The following is a 21,322-nucleotide window of genomic DNA, read 5'->3' as shown; positions in this document are numbered from 1 at the left end:
GGATGTGTGTGGAAGCTGTAAAAATTAATGATCGCTCTCTGACTCATAGCTGATGGTTTCAGGTTGAGGAAAAGAAAAGAAAAAAATTAATGAGGGTAAATAGACATTTGATGGAACATGGAGACAGTAGGAGAGGTTGTTCTTGCATCTAAAGGCATGCGTTTTGTTGCAGCAGGATTTCTGGAGAATGCCAGGAAGTGAAAAGGGGATGCCTTTGTTTTAAGTTGTTGTTTTAGGATGGTGTAAATGTTCAGTGTCTAGATCTTTGCAGGAATGTTTAAGCCCACGTACCTACCAGTCAGCGCTGGTTTTGCCTTCCCAGTGGAAGTCAGAGGGCCCCCTTGACACTTGTGTAGAAGGGCAGGCAGTAGCCCAGAGTCCTGGCCAGAAGTTTACTCCATTCAATGTCTGAGGCTCCCTCCCTAAGAAAAAGTCTTAGATATACTTAAAAAAAAAAAAGTATTCTGTCTTTTAAGCTAATGGCATGGAAATTACATTTTAAGTGGCTCATGGTGGTAGCTACCAGGTAGAAAGGAAAGTGGACCAAAAAAAAAAAAAAAATCCCTAAAATCAAAATCTTGTAGGAAATGAGTGTGGATTTATTTATTTTTTAATAAAAGGGAAAGCTAGGTGATTCATAAAGCTGAAAATAAAGCAAATGCTTCACCTCTTCCCAATTTAATGGAATGAATAGGCATATATATATATTTTTTATCATCACATTGGAAGTTCACTTAGTGCTAGAAAAACCAGCAGGGTTTCAGTTTGTTTAGTCGCCTTTGAGGATGAGATCTCTGGTTGTAAAAGCCCAGCCCCTTTCCTCCCATCTCTGGAAATCTCTGATATCTTTGTATCTGAGACACCAAATTTAGGGCCAGTAATAGTGATTAGATATAAAACAAGAAAAATTAATATATGCTAATAACAAGGGAAGCAGTTCATCGCAAAATGTTGGTTTGATTTTCAGTTGCTGGAGAATTGCGCGCGTCTGTGCTGTGCCCAGCCACATCTTCATGGTTCTTCCTTTGGACAAGAGAGGGCCGGTCACCTGGGGGTGCTAGAATGGGTGGGTGAGCTTGGCCATTGTAAACAAGCACACAGGAAGGGAAGGTTTATTTTGCTGAGAGTTTTGCAGGAAGGAATTAAATGGAAAGTACCTTGAAGTTCTCATTTGGTGACTGCCCCTAGGTACCCCTGGGAAGGAGGCACCGAGTTGAGGGCGTGTTGCGTGCCCAGGGCGTAACAGCCACTGTAGTTGGATGAGGAAGTGATACGGAGTGCTGCAGGTGACCAAGGGCAGGGTGGTCCCAGGAGCTGAGGATTGTGGGAACCTTGTTCTTAAACTCGGATAAGCCTTGGGTACCGTCTTGTCCTGTATCTCTCAGCCTCCACATCTCTTCCAAAAAAGCCAAGGGCCAACCATCTTTTGTTCGCGCCTTCCTTTTAGCTTTTTACAGAGATATAAATACTATTATTTTTCCAGGTTAGAATGCCAAGTTTTTACAGGGTCCTTGTATTTTATCTTTGTCTTAAAAGGCTAGACTCTAACAAACAAGGCATATTTGTGTTTTACAGGGAAGGAAAAAGCCGTTTAAAGCCTGTTTTAGAAAAGGAGTATTTGGGAAAAGAGGGGGTGGAAACCCAGAGGAGAAACAAGAAAATTGTTAAGTCCTCGTCACTATAGCTGGGGGAAGTTGAGCTCGAAGTCGCTCCAACACAGTGGTTACTGGCTGGGAGTAAAGGCCTGATTGGAGCTTGTGCTGTGGGTATTTGGGAACTGGCGGAGGTCATTCTGTGTGGCTGGACACCTGAGGAGGGAAGTGACATTACTTGGGGGGCGTTCAGATGGTCTGTGTGAAGGTTAGATTAACCTTGTCCTACTAGATTCTTCAGGTAGCTGCATCTTTACTGTTTTAATTGCACCTTTGTCTCCAGGTTGTGGTGGTGTTCGGTGATGAGGGCCAAGATTAAGAATGGAACCCGACAAGTGAAAATTGAGTTTGGATTAGCCACAGTTTCATTAATGTATTCATAAGGCTGTGATTATATGAAATTTTGTTTCCACGACCTATACTTAGTTATCAGGTGTCCATTCAATTTTAATTGACAATATAGGATTCCTGTGGTTGCCTTGAGTACAGATCGCCTAGGGCTGTGCAGGGTCTGTGGGAAGCAGAGCTCGGACAAGTTTCCATTAAGCTCTGAATCAGGCATTTGGAAAAGAGGAGAATAAAACCCACTGAAAAGGGGGACACGTTGTTAGTGTTGCCTTCTCTACTTAGAAGGAGAACCCCCCCCTCAGACAAGAGCTGCTTGCCAACCAAGAATTCCAAACTCGCAGAGGAACCTGTCTCCAACACAAAAGTTGTTTTAACATGATGCAGGATTGTCACAGTAATTAGTGCAATCTCTTGCTGACTGGCAGTTTTCACAAAAAGGACAGGGGGGCAAAGGGTGCAAATTCATCTTTCTTTTTCAGCGATTCACTTTCGTTGACCTGCTTCTCACTGTGTGTGGGGATTGTGGGGGGTGCATATCTTCAGTTGCTCAGTGTTCATCTTTGCTTGTTTTAGGGAGCGTGGTTTGTTATTCTGGTTTGACAGGCGATGGGATACTTTTTTGGCCCACCTTTGTGCCCCTTTTAACTTTGGTTAAGATTATGTTTTGGGGCAAGTGGACTCATAATATATACAGGCAGTATTTTTGTTTATTTTGAACAGATAAAATGATCCCAGAACCCATTATATCCCAAAACGGGAACTTGCAACTTTATCCCATGAGCAATGTGGATTTAGACTACTTAAAAAAATTTGATTACTTCTGTGTTGCGTTTATTTTGAGTTGCTTTAAAAGATCTAATGTGAATTCCCCCTCCCCCCCCCTTTTTTTTTTCAATAAAAACCTGTGAGGACTGAATACTTTTTCTGGCAGGGAGCAAGATATAAAGTAATTGGGCCTAAAACTCCCTTGCAGGCTGAGTGACGCTTCGCTATACAGAAAGGTGATGGTGACGGTGACGGTGACGGCAGTGCTGACGGCAATGCCGATGGTTCCGTAGCTGTGACAGTGGTGGATTCGCTAGTGTAGATCTGTGCCGGGAAACACAGCTGATTGGCCTGTTGCTACAAGGGGGATGGGCAGCGATTTCTTAGGACCGTCTGAGTCTTCATCATTTGTTCATAAATGGCAAATTAAAATGCATTTTCAGATATTGTCGAGATCATTTATTGGTGGTTGTTTATAAAAGAAGTCAGCAGATGGTGCTTGTTTTCCCAATTGGTAGAATCCCAAGGTTAGCAAATGTTATTTGGGAAAAGAAGAATTTGGTGAGGAATCTCAGTGTTCCATTTCATTTGGGGATACCCACTTTGATGGGGGAGGGGGGCACCTCTCGGGCTTCAGAGGGATTAGAAGGCCTGGGATAAACTTCAGCCTTCTGTTGAGGAGGGTCTGGGTGGACCGGGATGGACATTCACCCAGGGGCCACTGAGTAGGTGGTCTCTGTTTAGAAAACTCAGTGGCTCTTTGGCAGTGGTTGGCTCCTCTTTGGGGAAGTGTGGGTTGATTCCTAGAGTGCGGGCTACAGAGCTGTCCTGGGCCGGGTGACTTAGTCATTGTGAAAGAATGTATAAGGCATTGGGTGGCCCCTGGGTTCTGCCTGACACATTTGTTTTCCCCAAAATAGAATTGTGTTTGAGAGCTAGAGCCCAGTTATTAGAACTGTGGGGGGTGGGAGGGGGGGCTTGTTATACCTGTGGCAGTCTTGTGGCTTTTCATAATCCTCTCTCTCACAGTCTTTTCCTCTTGCCTACATGTTGTAATTCTGATGACTTTTTGCAGCACAGTTAATTTTCTGCAGCATCCTACTCAGCACACTGGCTTCCTTTATGTCTTAATGGGCATCCGTCTTTCCTTTTCATGTCATTGACTCTCACTCCTGGTCCCTACCCGCTCCCTTTTTGCTTATTGAATAGGGCTTTTTTTTTTTTTTTTTAAACTTTACCTTAGATTATTATGATCTTATCCATAGCAACAAATAAAAATACACAGGTCTTGATTGAATGCCAAGGCTGCAGTTCAGTCTAGGAAGGTTTGTCTGCTATTCATAAACTGCTTAAGATGTTTTCTTGTAGTTTGTGACATAAGCAGAACGCTTTGATTTGGTTTCTTTCTACAGCTCCATTTTCAGTCCGGGAGCACACATTACTCTGCGTACAAAACGATTGAACACCAGATTGCAATTCAGGTAGGAAATGCAAGAGATCCTTAAGTTTGAATTGTCAATGTGTAGGTCTCTTGTGTCTTTTATTCTTCCACCCACTTCCCAACCTGGGTGATGATGAATGGTGGTGGTGGTGATGGTGGTGATGATGGTGATGATGATGGTAGTGATGGGGTGGTGGTGGTGGTGATGCTCATGGTGATGCTGCTGATGGTGATGATGATGATGACGAGTGGTGATGATGATGATGATGGTGGTGGTGGTTGATTCATTGGGGGAGGTGGGAAGCAAAGAAGAAACATGAGCAGAAGAAATGCTAAAATGATTTAAAAATGTGGGAAGAAAAAGAAGCCAGGGTTTTTCGTGAAGAGTCTCTTTATGTTTAATGGGCACGCACTCCCCCGGCTTGGCTGCTCTTTTTTTGCTTCGGGTGGGGTCTTAAGTTGGGAGTGAAATGAGACGACAGAAAATGAACTAGAAGAATTAAGGTGGGGAGATGGGAGAAGAGGCCATGCGACAGCCAGAGAGTTGTTTCCGATGCATCCACATCATGTTAAGTGGTGCTAAGAATATCACTTTTGACCTGATTGTCCTGAAATGTTGATTTCTCCTGGGCCTCTTGATATATGACACTGAAAGTGCTGGAAGGGAAAGGCGACAGATCCCAGCTTCTGATGAGTGTCCTGTTTCCTGCTCACGTAGTACTTCCATTCTCTCAAATCCAAAGGCTAAACACATCACGGACTAATATAGACTCAGTGCTGAACCGATGCCAACAGAACGCAGTAGTGGAGGGAGAGCAGACTAATACGATTTTCGTCTGTCTGCCTGGCCTTGCCTGGCTTTGCCAGGATGGATGTACCTCATGGTGTAACTGATGGTACTGAAACTTCTTGAGTCTTCTGGTTTAACCCTTTGAAGGAAGGCTTTTGAAACTGGTCGTTTGTGTTAAAGTCTGGCCCTAAGGTCTTTTCTTCCTGGAATTTGATGTCTGTTGGTTAAATGATCTATGTTGTTGCATCGTTCTTTCTTGTAGGTACTCTCTTGCAGATAATTGTGTATGTGTACATGATGTGTACGTGCATGTATGTGTGGTCTCAGAGAACTACAGCTACATTGCATCTTTATAGCTCTGCTATTTGAAATCTGCATCTTCCTGGATAAGTAGCCATTTGCCCAAGGTAAATTATGCATCATTCCACCAGTGATGAGTATGACTCAGCAGACATTTTTATTTGGTAGATTTCTGATATTTTTGTACCCATTTCAAGGCAATGTTAACTTCTTTAAAAAATATTTTGATTACTTCTGCAGTTGTGCTGGCTGGTGTGTGTGTGTGTGTATGTGCGTGTGCGTGTGTGTGTGTGTTGGAGGGGGAAAGTGCGACCTCAATTTCTCCCCTCCATCCCTAGATATTTTCAAGACTGGTGTCTGTAACTGAATCCTGCAGTTGTTCTTGCCGGCACTTGCTGGTGGACCCTGCTCTCTTTTGATTAATGGCACAGTGAGTCTTGCTCCCAGAAAATGGTTTCGACTTGGAGCTTGGTTAGAGAACATGCCCAAACCCTAACTCCTGATGAATGGATGACGGGCACGGTGTCCTGAGGCCTGCTGCATCTGAGGAGTGCTGGAAAATCCTGTTGCCCGGGGTGTGGGAATCATTGAGATTGAATAGCATAGTGATCCCTATCTTGGTGTGGAAAGGCTGGCTGGGGCCATGTCACTGGGAGACCAGCCGAGACCAGACCAGCTGTTGTGTCTTTACACCCGTTGCTGAAGTGTCCCTTGTTAGGCCGAGCAGTTCGTCTGTTCTCCAAACCACCTGGCACGGTGCAGGCCATGTGAAGCTCTTTCTCAGGAGGAAGATGGAGTAAATTACAGAGCTCATTGTTTGGAGGACTGAAACCATTACTATTCTTCCATGAACAGGTAGTATTGTTCTGCCCCGCTTCTATTTGCGAAGGCTTGATGCCCATGTGGGCAAACAGAGAGACATTTTATTAGAGACCCAGCACCGGCATGCTTTCAGTGTTCATTCTTCCCCGTCCTCCGCTAGACCAGGACGAGGCCGTGCCAAATGGCAGCTAGCTGTAATTCTAGTTCGATCATCAAAGGATAAATGGCAGAAAAACAAAACAAAAGAAGCAGAGGGAAAAAGAGGAAACCTCAGACACAAAAATATTGTTCCCAAGGTGCATGGCAGCGCAGCCCCATGCGGGCTCAGAGGAGAGGGTGGCGCCACTTTGGTGTGGACTAGAGCAGACGTTCCCTGCGCCCTGTGCTCCAGTGTAAGGCTTACGTATGCGATCGTCAGGGCCGAATTTTCTTCCCTGGAAACTTAAAACGGTTTAACTTTAAATACTGTATTTCAATATGAGCTGAGCCTGTCGCTTTCCTAAGCTATACCCTAAAATAACCTCGAGTAGCATGACACCACGTGTCACATGAGACTCATCCCCGCCCCGCCCCTTGATCTCAGGCTTCTCCGTCTGTGTGAATGGCCTCTGAGGGATTCTGTGGGCATGTCCTGCCCTTGTAAAAGCTTTGGACATAATCATCAATTGCTGTGTTGGGATCGTCCCCCACTTCGACAATCGCCTAACTCTTGTCAGGTTTGAAGAGATGAAAGTAACACGAATGACCAGATTCTCTCTAAATGGGTACCATAAATAAATGGAGTAAAAATTAAAAGGCCTTTTTTTTTTTTGGACAGTTAATTTAATTATTGGCTTTTGCAAAGTTTTATTGAAGTATAATGTACATACGGCAAGTGCTCAGATAGATCTTTGGTGGAAAGGTGGGTGAGCTTTTACTATCAATGAAAACTTTAGCCAAATCAATATGATATAGAACGTGATTGGAATACTTTTTCTGTAAAGGGCTAGATAGTAATTATTTCACGCTTGGTGGGCCATAAAATCTCTATGGCAACTATTCAACTCTGACATTGTGATGCAAAAGCAGCCAAAAATATTACCCAAAGGAATAGATGTGTCTGTGTCCCAATAAAACTTTATTTATAAAAATGGTGGCTGGATTTGGCCCATGGACTGCTGGCCCCTGAGAATGAATATTACTAACTCTCTAGAAGTCTTCTCTTTCTAGTCTTCTGGCTTCCCCCACCTCCAAGAAAAAATTTTGCCACGGATTAGTTTTATCTATCACCATGGATTAGTTTAATCTGTTTTTTAGCTGCTTAGTAGTGAGTGGAATTGTATACAATATGCCGTCAGAGAGCTGTCCCTACTCAGCATCGTGTCTGTGAGTTTCATCTCTATTATTGTGTGTAGCAAATTTGCTCTTTTTTATGGCTGCATCGTATTCCACATAGGAATATGCCACAATGCATATTTTTTCTATGTTGTCGGATATTTGGATTGCTTCCAGTTTTCTGTTATGAATAAGGCCCTGGTAACATTCTCACTCTCACCTGTTCATACGCAGGGTGGACTTGTAGAGGCATAGAGTAATGTATGTGCTTAGCTTTGCATTGACCTTTTAAGAGAGACTCAAACACTGGATTTCAAGTGTTGCCATGGGAATACACTAGCATGGTTGTTGTTAGGTATGTGACTGATGTGAGCAGTACGATAAGATAATCTAGGTGTGATCAGAGGCCACTTTGCCCAGGCTCCAGTGCAGGCCTCTTCACGCATTGGTTTGGCCTCTGGCCCCAGCTCTCAGGAACTCCTTCCTGTTAACTCGGGAGAGATTTTGCAGGCCGAATGCAGAGGTGTACCCGCATTGCAGATGACTCCCAGGGATGCCCTGCCGGTGACTGTGGATAGATGTTTAGGCATCTCTGTTGCCTCCTGGAAGAGAACTCTTCCAACACTCTCCACTCATCATTATTACAACCCCAAGAGCAGTGTTGTAATCAAGGTCAAAACCCACAGAAGATAATTTCATTTGGTTTTCAGAAGGGCTGCTTCAGAACCAATTAAGCCTTTGTTTTAAGAGTATTTTGGCCAAAGGTTGATGTTTTAACACCAAGTCAGATGTGATTTAGGGGGAAAAAAAAACCTCCACATGTAGCAAAAACAAACTGAGTAGACCTTTCTTGGTTGTTTTTCTTTTAAGATATGAAGTGGTTTGTGTGTGTGTGTGTGTGTGTGTGTGTGCGCGCGCGTGCATCTGCGCAGAGACAACTAGGAGAGGATCCAGAAGAAATGGACCATATTATTTGTTTATACAGCTGAGCGGTAGAGCCTTTGCTGCAGTGGGCATTGCTTTCCCTGTCCTCAGGCTTGCAAGTTCCCATCCAAGCTGTACCAAAGCATTCCTCCGCTGCTTGGTCTTGGAACTCATCTGCCATGATTTAGTGAGTCCTGGAGGACCCTCCTCCAGGGCCTGGGTGCCTTCTGGCTCCAGGGAGAGAAGGATAGAAACTGGAGCGTGCCCTTGTCTCATACTGACCCCTTATTCCTGGATGTGAACTTGACATTTAGTTTTGTCCATGTCTTAAAATTGTTAAGATTCCTAAGGTGCTATGGCTTCGAGTCCATCTCTTTGCCCAAGTAGACCCTCAGTATTTGTGATAAAAATATTCAGAGATTAATACCAGTGGATATGACCAGGATGTTTGTTGGCTTTCTGATGGTAGTCTCTTGTATTCTAAGTCTGTCCTCTCACAAGTTCCCTGGCTGTTTAATTTTCATGAAGATTTGCAGTCTCGGTTGAGGGAACCATTTTGGGCCAACTGGGAGAACTCCCAGAAAACAGATTCAGTTTTTGGTAGTCACTTTCTTACTTTTCCTTTAGTCCTATCACCTGACCTGTCTGTGAGGTTCATGTCCACTTTCCACAAAGGCGAAGTGTGTCTCTGTGGTGTGTGTGTGTGTGTGGAGTGTGCATGGGGTATTGTGCGTGTGGCGTCGATGGTCTTGTGGCAGCGAAGTGTGAGGCGGTGGAGATGGGGAGGAGAGGGCGAGAAGTGTCATTTCACCTGCATAGAGTTTAACAAAGTCTGTGGATGGTAGTTAACGAATTCAAAATGTTCATTCACTTGGTATGGTTTTAAGTCCATACTTCAACGCTCATTCATTCATTCAGAAATATTTATTATGCATCAACTGCGTGCCAGGGGAATTCTTCGATGAGCAAAACAGACAAAAAATCCCTTGGTTTCACTGAGCATAAAATAATGTTTTAAATATGGGTTTATAAGCACGCTACCCCCCTTGGTTTGATTGAACAGGTTTCGGGTGCAGTCTGGGAGGTTGCATGTTTAATCAGGGTTCTGATTTTCAATCTACTAAAATTTGAGAATTGCTGCCCTAGAGCCTTTTGAAATCAGTCGATCGATCATTTGTTGGCTGCTTGGTCATTTTCACTTTGCCGAATAAAACTTGAGGGCTGGTCAGGTATTCAGTTGGGATAACTTTCTCACTGTGGATGAGAAACTGGACTGAGTGCCTTGAGGTTCCAATGAGCTTTTGAAGCCTTTCCTTCTCCATGATAGGTGAAGAAAGCCAGATCCTTTTGCAAGGCTCAAGAAGAGGCATTTGTTTATGAAAGAGTAGCTTAGACAATCATGTGCTTGGTCTTAGGGGTCTGAAGCAATAACAGGAGTTGATAATAATAGCTTGTGCTTATTGGATTCTCCCTATGCGTTGGATCCAGCGTTAAGTGCTATATGCGAATTATTTATTGATTCTTCATCATACCACGGAAGGCCGAAAGGTATAGTTACTCTTATTATGACCATTAGCCCACTTTGTAAACGAGGAATCAGAGACACAGATACGTGAGGTATTTTGTCTAAGATCAAGGAATTAGAATTCAAACCCCGGCAGTCAGACTTGGGGGAGACTGTACCATACATGCTTATGCTTACGACTGTCTGCTCGAAACAGCTCAAGGAGACCCAGGAGTTTCCTAGAGCAGTAGCGACAAGCTAGCTCTGCCTACACAAAGGAATCACCGGGAGTTGGATTTTACTCCTTGGAGAGTCCCGTTGATTAGGACTAGGTTAGTGTTTGGTAAACTTGAGCAAGCATCACCTGGAGGGCACCTGGAATGTTTGTTAAGATGCAGATTGCAGGCTACCTCCAGAGTTTCAGGTTCTGTAGGTTTGGGGTGGGTCTCGGCATTGGCAGTTTTAACAGATTTTCAGGTAACTTTGACGTCCCTTCTCTAGCGATGGACTTTGAGAACCGCTGGACCAGGGCAGTGGTTCCCAACTCTAGCTGCACATCACAGTCCCCTAGGAGCATGAAAACCAATGCAAGGCCCAGGCTCCACCCCAGCCCACCTGGATTGGGATGTCTAGGGGGTGGTATCCGAGCATCCCTGTTTCTGAAAAGCTTCTCAGGTGGCTTTACTGTGTACATGGGGTTGAGGAGCACTGGTTTGGGGGATCTTAGAGTTTGCACCCTCACCCCACACTTTGGGTGATTCCGATGCCTGTAATCTCCTTAGGGCGCAGGTGTTGTAAAGTCTTGTATTTGTTTGCTCATTTTTAGCTTGACTCTCTTTCCTTGAGGGAGAAAAGGCTGGTTACTTTCAGGGTTCTGAAGGATGTCTTTTCAATGGTGGGAGTCTCTAGTTTGAGAACATTGCATTAATCGGTGATCAGTGGTGGTCACTGTCCCCTGAGTTAGTGAGAGAAGGTGGGATTCTGCTGTCACACACAGCGGGCTATGGAGCCCTGAAGCTTGCGGGGCCTGGCCTGGCAGCCTAGTGCCGCTCACACTTTTGTGTCCTTTTAAAATGCAAATTTGGATTTAGTGGTTTCAGGGCGGGGCCTGGGAGTCTGCATTTCTCATACCACCCAAGGGGTGCTGATGCTGCTGGGCCCCAGACCACTCTTGGGAGCAGAACGAAGGTAGAGTCCATTTTGAAAGTTGAGGAAACTGAGGTGCAGAGGGGCGAATTGCTTTGTCCAGAGTCTCACAACATGGTGGAAACAGGGCCAAGACTAGAATCCAGGAGTGCAACCTAGCTTTATATATCTTCCAAGAAGTTCCCGTCTTGTCTAAGCCAATAGCAGTCACATTACATTGGCCAGATAGAATAAAACAATCTGGTTTTGCTGTTTTTACTTATTTTTTAAGAACTCGTATCTGTTCTAATTGTGTTTATGCAAGTTGAGATATTTGCATCTGTTCACATGCCACCATGTTAAGGCACATGGGGCCCAGCCTGCGCGGTTCCTATGAGGGCTGGGCTGGTCCTGGACTAGAACAGCTGGAAAGAATGAAAACAACTGTTCTATCAGCCACATGTGTCCCCCTTATGGTCCACAGCAAGTGTTATAGAGGACCGACCTGTGGCAGTCAGCTGGTTGTATTTTCTGAGTAAATTCTACAAGTTGCACTTTTCTGAAGTTGTTGAGAATCACAGGGCTATTTTATTAAGCACAGAAATTTTTAAGTGGGTCGTGGCTAACCTTTGCAGGCTTATCAGGGTTAGCACTTAATTTGTTTCTAAAGTTGAGTTTGGTTGTATGGTGTCAAATCCTGATGAAACAGATAAGTGGCTGCAAAAAATGTTGTTTAATGGTTTATCTTGAAATTCTTCAATTAAACAGAAATGACAGCCGACCATTATCCTGAGGGTTCCATCAAAACCACTGGGTGGTTCACAATGTATGTAATATTTAATGAATAATACACTGAAATTGAAAAATGTATAAAGCTTAAAAGTAAGCAACCTGTACTATATCTCTGTGTAACATGTTATAAAAAGAAACATTAGAATCAAAATAACATTTGTGGACTCTTTGAAGTATCTTCACAAATCTCAGTTTTTAAGGGATACAGCTGGGAAAAAACTTGGTTACACCAGATTCTCCACTGAATTTGCTGTTGCTTAGTAGTGGGGGCTGGACGAGGTAGGGTGGCTTAGTGCAGCATTTTTCAGCATCAGCACCATTGACAGTTTGGGCTGGGTAATTCTTGGTTACACAGGGGATCATCCTGTGCATTGCAGGGTGTTTGTCTAGCACAGTGCCTGGCTGCTGCTACCTTCTCCATGCCACTAGTAGTCAACAGAATTGTGACAACCAGAAATGTCTCTGGACCTTGCCAGATGTTTCCTGGGGGTCCAGATTGCCCCTGGTTGAGAACCACTGACGTGGTATAACCGTTTAAGAGGTGCCCCCTGCCACTGAGGTTGTAGTAGCATGACCTTGGCATTTTAAAGGAACAGGTACAAGGGGAAGGTGTGGTTGAGCGCCTGCTTCTGGAGTCAGATAACCTGGGTTTGGGTGCCGGTTCTGCCAAGCCTCAGTTTCCTAATCTTGTAAAATAGGGAAGGTTGTTGGGAGATTAAATGAGATGGTATGTAACGAGGCGGGTAGTGCAATGGCGCATGGCAAAGTCCTTGATAAATACAAGCTGCTGTTTTTAGCACTGAGAACTATGTGAAGTACTCGTTTGCAGATTTAGAATATGCCTTATCCGGACATGCATTGTATATTTTTTATTTCCTGTCAGGAACATCACACATGATAAATTTGATAACCTGGATTCTCTGCTCGTGTAACAAAGATTTATGACTCCTATTGGTTGCCGTTTGCATTTCTCTTATGTCACTTAAAAAATTCTGCCTAGTCCTTGTAACATTGGACTAGAATATAAGCTCTTCTGAGATTGTGTCTCCCTCATCTTTATATAGCGCTGTGCAGGACTGCCTGGGACACAGGTATACAATAAGGGCTGCGAATGTGTTTACATAATATATACTGTGGCAGAAGAACAGTACGTCAGTGAGACTGAAGCGGGTGTGTGTTAGAGGTAGTTTTTGCATTTTTCTCATAACAGCCCCTTTCATAGCATGAGAGGCCAATGATAATTTTTTTCGTATTCAGCTAAATAATTTGAGATAGACCTTCAGTCCTTTTGCTAACTTGATGTTCTTTCCCAGGTATCTCATTTTTTAAATTTCAGCTCTCCTTCAATGCATGAATTTGCACTTGGTCTGAATGCCTGTGGCGTCGCTCAAACAATGGATAACCATAGTTGGACTGGTTTATATTTCTGTGATTTTCTTCTAATTTTCAAAATGCTTAGAGTTGGTTGTTTTTTTTTTAAACTATTAGCTTTTTTTTTTTTAAACGATAACTACTGTTACCCATTGGATTTATAACATTTCCTCAGACTTTGACAATTGTCATTCATTCCTACAGGGGACTTCAAAAATAGTAAACAAGTGTTTTCATACTTGTGGATGGATGAGCCCGCCCAAACAAATTTATTTCTTTCTATTCTCAAACCTTGTGCCTCCCTGAATTTTGAGGTTGAGATGTGGCACCAGAATAAATAGCTTTGGTTGAAAATCAGACATCATCCAAGTCTCCAAAGTGGATGTGTGTGTGGTGGTGGCCTGTCCTGGGCGGGGGCAGCTGGAGGATTGTTCACAGCAGGGCTTTGCTTTGGTGAGGCTGCTCTGTAGGGAAGATAGCCTGGTGTCAATAGTTTTTAAGTTTATTCAGTAAGCATTGATGATTGAAATTGAAGAATTGTGAAGACAATTCATCTTGAGGAACAGAGAGCGAGTGTGAGCCGGGCCACTGGGAGCCGACATTGACATACGGGCCGTCATCAAACTAATTGTTGTTTGAATTACCTGTTATGATCCGATGACAAATCTGCCTTGCTCCTGCCACTGGAGCAGAAAATGTAGCTTGAATTGGCGTGATGTTAGCAAGTGTAAACTGTACTTCAACAAGATGGATAAACCCAATTATGGGGCAGACCTGTAGAGAGAAAATCCATTTAAATCTCGTAATGTTAAGCAGAGCTGTGTTTAATTCATTTGGACCAATTTGGGAATGATGTATGAGTGTTGGTGAACATTAGTCAAAGAGGGGATCACTCGGGGGAAAGGAAGCTCCAGTGCTGCAAGCCACTCCGGGGAGGCAGCTGGGGTGTCGTCTCAGCAGCCTGCACTAATGGCAGGGAGAGGCAGAGATGACAAAACGATGTACTGACTGCTGCTGGGAGAGCGGCACCGTGTAAATGAGCCAATGAGGGAAACACATGAAGCAGAAATGAGAGGAGGTGTTTTTCGTAAATGCTATGGACAGTCCAAAATATAAAGGAAATTTGAAGTTTCTCTTCTGTTTCTAGTCCCCGTTACCCTTCTGGGTTTTTCCAAGCCCTGTAACAGGAGGCCTAGAAAATGGTCTTTACTTTTGTTTAATGATTATTTAAAGGAGAGAGAAAAAGAAAAGGGACAGTTAAATATAAATTGATAATCTTAGAGCCTTTGATTCTCTTTTGGAAAGCAGTTCAGAGGGGTTTATTATTCCGAAATAGGTATTTTCTGCATATTTGGACATTTGGAAGGTTTTGTCTGTTTAATAAAAATTTCCATTTTTTAAAAGCTATTGAGTGGTGACCCAGCTTTGCACATAGTAGGCATTTAATATATATACTGATTAGATGAATGAAAACATTGAACTTTACGGAAGTTACTCTCAGGGCTAAATACTCGTGTTTCCTACACCTCTATGTCATTAAGGTCGATGAAAGTACCTTATGTCTTAGTTTCACCTAGTAGTTTGCATTACCAGAAATATTACGATTTTGTGTAAAAATTTATGATTTTACTTTTTACTCCCGCTTCTCGTAGCGTTGTTTTTGCCACAGATGTTCTGAGGAACTCCAGCTTCCTTTCAATTTGAGAGGAGCCGATAAAGCGCCCCCTCGAGTCGTTATCGTTTGGGTTTTCCCTTTTGGTTTTGGGGTTTTCTTCTTTCTTTTTTCTTTTGTGGAGTGGAATGGACTTGGAGACATTGCCTGTTGAAAGGACAATTTGAAAGACTGGAGCGTGCAGAAAGAGCTCGGCAGTGGACCGCCGAGAAATTCATGGTCGTACACTGTTGCCTCTCGCCCCAGTGCCCGTAAATCTAACTCTTGGAAGTGCTGGGTGTAAGTGAAGGTTAAAGCCCTAAGAATTTTTTTTATGTAATTGGGGTACAGTTCATTATATGGGATCGTGGTGTACATTAAGTGTCCATTCCAGGCCAAAAAAAATTTTTTCCCCCAGAGGCAATTTTATTAGTTTTTGCTTTCTGGCTTTCTCCAACTTTCCACTTAGTTGAAGAACCAATAAGGAGATGATGATAAAAAATCAAGACTTTATAATAATGTTCAACACTGAATTCTCAGGATCTGAATATTTCACTCTAGTTTATCAGTAGAATCTAGGTATCTAGGTAAGAAACAGTTGGAGATCATTTAAACTGCCATCTCCAGCAAAGTCTGCCAGCACATTCAGCCCTCAATTTGACCTTGCCCGACCATAGACCAATTCCAAACAAGTAAGTAATGTAATTAAATGAACTCGAAGGAAACATTGAGATACGCTTCTGAACCCGATGCTCTTTGCTCTGGAGGAAAATGCATCTCTTACCCCTCTGAGTTTTATGGGGGTTCTGACTGGTTTGGCTCGAAAGCAGTTGTCAGATTTATACTCTTGAGAGTAAGATTGTAGACAGTGTGAGCTGGGCAGGCAGTGAATTAAGGGGATTTCTGGAGAACAGACTCTTAAAAAAAAAACATCCGCTTGATGGGTAGAAATGGCCTCTGTGTGTTAGCAGCGAGTCCTTTCAGGGCCCTGGGGGCGTGCTTTCTTAACGCCTTGCTTTCTCATGTTCTAGTAGAGCTGAAACCTTGCAGTATGTGTGCTAAGAGGAGTTTCTGTTCTTTTGATGGATCTTAAGATATAAATATATAGCAAAGGACTTAGGAATATTTGAAATATGATACAGAAATGAAACAGTGAGATCATATTAACTCTTTAGCTTAAATAAATTATTTTTTGTGGAACTAAAAAAGTAGCTTTCCGATGGTATCAAGTTCTAGATAAGGTCTTCATTGACATGGAATATATAAGACTCAATGCAGGAGTATTTCGAGAGACAGAGTTCTGTGCTTGATTCTTATCTTTAAAATCAGAAACAGACCTCCTTTCTCCCTTCCTCCTGGTCATTAGTCTCTTAGTTTTTATTCCAGAGTCTAGCAGCTTTCATTTCTTAATCATGGCTGAAGAAGCCAACAGTTTCCCTGGTCATTTTAAAAAACTCACTGACCCAAAGTATACAAACACTTTTTTTTGAAAGAGAATTTAAAGTTTCAAAAATGCCCTAAGCTGAAGGACATGTTTACCAAACCACTAGTGTGCTTGCTTTATGCACTCTATTTTTTTTTGTGTGTGTGTTTTTTAAACTTGTCACTGATGTCACATTTTCATAATGGTGAGTGAAAGCAGATGACAGATGTCTCCTGATTTGTGAAGCCATTTGTGTCTGAAGAATTGGTACTCAGGGCTCGAATTCTTGAGCAGGGAAAATGCCGAATAATGTGGTGTAGGCCTTGGAAGAAGGCCTCTTCAAAAGCAACAAAACCCTGTGTTTTGCTTGGATGGTTTTTCAGGTGGGTTAAATTATCTCTATCAGAAAAAAAATCCTGATACACATTCCTCCACAAGGATGCTATTCCTGACATAATTTGGCCGTTTTAGAATAGGAAGAGCACCAAGATAGTTTTTGTAGGTTAGGTTGGGTATCCCTGCCCTCCCCAGCTGTTGATTTAATAGTCATAAGTTGAGAGTAGTTTCGTGTTTCCTTCCTCCACCCTTATTGGACGTTTTGGCGCAGATGCTCCTCTCCAGGTCCCTGGTTTGCATCGCAGTGACACACACGTGACGGGAACTGATGATCTGACATGTAGAAAGCACACACACAAAACCACATACCACATGCAAAGCAGATATGGTTTTGATTTTGCTCTCAGTGGTTCTGTTATCGTTTCTTTTTTCGTGGGAGTGGATTTTTATCTTTCGGTCTGACTTCTGGTTCAGTTCTTGGTTTGTGGTTTCCATTTGCCATCACGGCTCATGGATTTGGCTGCTTGGGAACCAAAGCTGCTGGCCCGTGGAAACCACGATGGCGCTCCCAAGATCTATGGTGCGGCCTGGGTTCCCTAGCAAGTTGCGGCAGAGACGCTGCGCTGTCCCTGTTCTGGATCCTCAGCTGTCACACCACACGTGTTGTCACACACACTCTACCACGCCGGGTTTCTTCTCTCTCTTTCCGTTACTTATGTAACGCCTCTAAGGACTGTTTTGGAAACATTTAGACCAACTTGTGATTGATCTCTCTGTTCTCTTTATTTCCCGATCCTCCTGCTTTCATCTCCTTTGGCAGGAAATATTTCTTCCTTGTTAACTAGTTTCTAGTTCATAATTTCCCTAAAAATTACAAACTTTTCTTTATCCCAGTATTTTATTTCCACCACTTTTTTTTTTATCTTTTACATAAAGCTGAAAACTTTAAATTAGGCAAAATACTTAATTGTTCTATGCCTCCTTTTTCTCATCTGTGAAGTGTAGTTTTAATAATAGGACTTGTCTGCTCTGTGAGTTCTTGTGAGATTAAAAGTACCAGGGGTTTAGCCCAGTGCCTGGTACATAAGAAAGGTTTAATGGTATCATTAATATTACCTTGAACCCCAGGCAGACTGGGACAGTTGGTCACCCTGAAAACACTGTTAACTATTGCCAAGTTGACAAGTTGGTGATATATATTGTGTTGCACATCTTTTTGAGCTTACTTTCCCATCTCCCCTCCCCCCTCCTCAAATAATCGAGTTTTGAGTTATTTCTCCTGTAAGAGAGTGGGCCGAATCAGAGAATGAGGAGGCCAGAATACCCTTTGAAGAGCGTCAGGGTGAAAGAGCCTGTGTTGTGACATAATTTATCTCCCTGGGGAGGGCAGACAAAAAACCCATCGGGGAGACTGGACTTAGAATTATTCAGCTTCTGATGGGCATGAAATTAGTGACAGCAAGACAGGAATTTGTGGCCTTTTAGTTGTAATGTCTGCTCTCTTCTTTGGTCAAATTTCTATTGCTTAGAACTTCATAAAAAAAAAAAAAGATTTAAAAGCCATCCTTTTCGGTTCTTGAAAGGCAAGGGGCTGGCTCCTGGCTTGCAAAACCTAATAACACTTCTTTATAAGGGAGTTTCCTTGGCCACTGTGGTCTGGCTATTGTTTGTCTGAATTTGTAATAAGCATGTAACAACCCCCTCCTTCTCCAATTTGCCTCAAAGACAAGTGACCCTAGTGGGACGAGACCTTTGGAACCTGTCATTGGAAGCTAACTGCTCTAGGGCCCCTGGGTGCCAGCAGCCATGGGAGAAGGGCCACATCTCTGCCATTGAGTCTGTGTCCCTAACACCGACGAGACATTTTTCGCTGGAAGTTTCCTGTGGTACGCTCTCCTGGGGCGGGAATCATTTAGTGGGCGGCAAACTCAGACCTATTCACACTTCAACTTGGGTAGCAGCGACGCACTAAGGAGCTTGTCCACAATGATTTATTATTCTTCGTCGTAGTTAAGAAATGACATTGATTCTCCCAATTGGCTTGACAGCAGCCATTGTTTCTTTAACACCTCCTGGTTCTAGAAGGTACAGTTCAAACCTCCCTCATTTTGGAAGGCTGAGTTAAAACAGTGCTTGGAGGTTTGTTTTTATTGCGATCTTTCTTTAGCTTTTCAGAGGCCACAGTGAAAAGTGAAATGAGTAATCAGAAAGCAGTCTTAGTCAACAGATTTTTAAAATCCTCACTCCCTTCTTAGCTTTGGGAGGTGTAAAACAATAGATTAGTGTGATTATCCCTTCCCACTCCCCTACTCCCCTCATAAAAAAGGCACTTGTATTTCAGCAAGCTTTGTTAATCAGGAAGCTGTGGTCTTTTTGTTGGCCTTGGCCAGACCTTCGTAGCTCTTTAGTGGCCTCAGACTGTGGAAGGCACCCCGTTCTCCTTTCGCCTTGCACTGCAGTTCGTCCCGGGGACTCGGGGATTCCAGTGGATGGCATAGTGCTCTGCCTTTTTAATTGATTAGTTCCTCTAAGTGATGGTTTATTCCATAGGTATCAGAAAGGTCTTAATTTCTTTTATCTAATGGTTTCTCCCCTTCTAGTCCCCTCCCCCACCCCTACCCCCCCCAAAAAAAAAGAAAAAACAACAACAATGACACCAACGACAAAACTATTTCTCCAGGCAGTGAGTGCTTGGTAAGATGAGACGTTTTTCTCTGGGAGGACTTGTCTTTGGGTGTGGCCGTGGGGAAGAATTAAGGGAGAGGATGAAGCTTAATAATTAGAGTTGTGGGCTGAGAGCTTGGAACGCTCCTAGGTCTGCCACTAAGTCATCTGGTTGTGGATAGCCTTATGCTCTGGGACTCAGTTCGCTCCTATGCGAAATGCCTCTACAGGATGTATGCAGTGGTGAGACCAGTTAGAAGCATGAATGTGGTGTTTTATCAAAAGTTTTTGTTGTGAAAAGGAGGCTTTCTAGGTTGATGGGTCAGACCTCTGGCGCTGGTGTTAGACACATGAGGTCTCCAGTCACACCCATTTACTGCATGTGGGACCTTGGCCAGTTACTTAACTTCCCTGAGTCTTATCTATAAAATGGGGATAAAACCAATTTCAGAGGATTAAATGGGATAGTACACACACAGCTCCAACACAGTGGCCAGCACTGAGCACAGAGCAGAGGATGTTTTGGTTTAAAGGGGAACGATAGCCGTAATCCTAGCAAGGATTGGGGTTCTTGGTTCATTTTGCTACTAGTTGAGGCAAGTGGATGGACTTTGTGATGGATTTTCACTGTGTTTTTCTGGTTAAATTTCTTTTGCTTCTCAGAAGCAAAAAGAGGTGAACTGTATTTTATTTGTCAGATAGAGATCCAAATAGGAATTTAAACTTCAGGATTCTTCCATAGAATAAAACAAATTTCTTTTCTATTCAAGTTTTAACTCATATTTTCGCATCCCCTCTGCCCCCCCAACACATATGTAAACACATACATTGATTTCTTTCTTTTTTCTTGTATTACTACCAGGATCAGTTTCTTCTGGCCTAATTCCAGAAACAACATGCCTGTCTTTTTTCATCGTTGAGGAAAAACAGTCTGAAGGCACCATAATTCCTTAAATTGGATTTCAGTTCTTGATCCCCTTATGTTCGGTAAACAGTGTTCTATGAAACGTCATTGTTTGGGAGCATGGGGCTGGCAGCCTTGGTTTCTTTTCAAGGGAAGGGGCACCATGTTAGAGCCCCCTGGAGTGAGGCTGTGGGTGGAGTCCCCTCGAGGTGAAAGCCCACCTTCATTTGGGATGGAGACATGATTCTCTTTTGAAAATAAAACGCTGGTAAAAAGTTGAGAGGGCTGCCTGTTAGTGAGCAGAGTTTAGCTTGGAAAGAGGCCTGTAGTTGTGTGTATATGAGAGAGAGTGTGTACGCATGCGCTTGTGTGCGCTTGTGTGTGTGTGCTTGTGTGTGTGCTTGTTAACTCTATTAGCGCCATGGGCAGCTGCCACTTGAAAGCGTTGGGATTCCTATATTCAAATCAAAGGCACCCAGAAGCAAAGATAAAGGGAAGGGGACAGTGTGATCTTCAAAGACGAGGGAATAAAAAAGTAGTGGGGATATTTTTTGGGTAATTCCCCTCCCCTCCCCGTCCCGCCCGCCTCCCACTTTTTAAAAGAAATTCGTGGAGTTTCGGCTGCAGCTGCTTCCTCTTACTTGGTGGTTAGGCTCTGGTCAAGCCATCACAGTTGATGGAGCAGGAGACAGATGACCTGCAGGAAGCAAAATGAAAATGTCTTGGGCTGGTTCTGAGCTTGCTTGGAGAGTGAGTCAGTGTTTCTCAGGTTCTCTCTTCCTTTCTCGCTTTTCCTCCTTTCTTTAAGCAAGTTTCACTCTGAGACTGCAGGCTTGGCACCCACTTACCCAAGAACTGATTAGTTCCTGAAAGAAGCAGTAAGTTGATTGCTTACAGAGATGATGCAAGCTTTGCTCTGGGGTACATCAACTTGGATTTCTCATGCTTTATCTTATAAAGCCTAAATTAACAGCTGGTTTGGTTTGTGTTCTCCGGGATCTGACTAAGGGATTAGAGTCCATTCTCAAGTGAGTCAATCTAGTTTAATTTATTTCAGGTCTATCAAAAAAGATCAATCAAAGCTCTTTTGAAAGTAAAGCTATAATCGGCCTGCACACTTAGAAGTCACTGTTGTTGTACTTGGTGTTTCTCTCTGGTGTAGAAATGCTTGGGCTGTGGTTAAGAGATGTATTAGA

General features: G+C 43.3%; 1 protein-coding gene across 24 annotated transcripts in view; it reads left to right on the top strand.

Annotated features, from left to right (window-relative positions):
- TCF7L2 (transcription factor 7 like 2) overlaps nt 1-21,322 on the top strand; it is a 188,775-nt gene that overhangs the window by 8,541 nt on the left and 158,912 nt on the right. For 22 of the 24 annotated variants that reach the window (XM_039871198.1, XM_039871197.1, XM_039871183.1 and 19 more), the window contains exon 4: nt 4,177-4,246. The exons of the other annotated variants lie outside the window; for them this stretch is intronic. In XM_039871198.1, coding sequence (XP_039727132.1) covers nt 4,177-4,246 — 70 coding nt within the window. The remainder of the gene's footprint in view (nt 1-4,176; nt 4,247-21,322) is intronic. 24 annotated transcript variants of the gene reach the window in all.

Source organism: Pteropus medius, unplaced genomic scaffold, assembly GCF_902729225.1.
Source record: "Pteropus medius unplaced genomic scaffold, Ma_sr-lr_union100, whole genome shotgun sequence".
Classification (NCBI taxonomy): domain Eukaryota; kingdom Metazoa; phylum Chordata; class Mammalia; order Chiroptera; family Pteropodidae; genus Pteropus; species Pteropus medius.
Note: the sequence above shows the minus strand (reverse complement) of the source record. Positions and strands in the feature narration are given on the sequence as shown.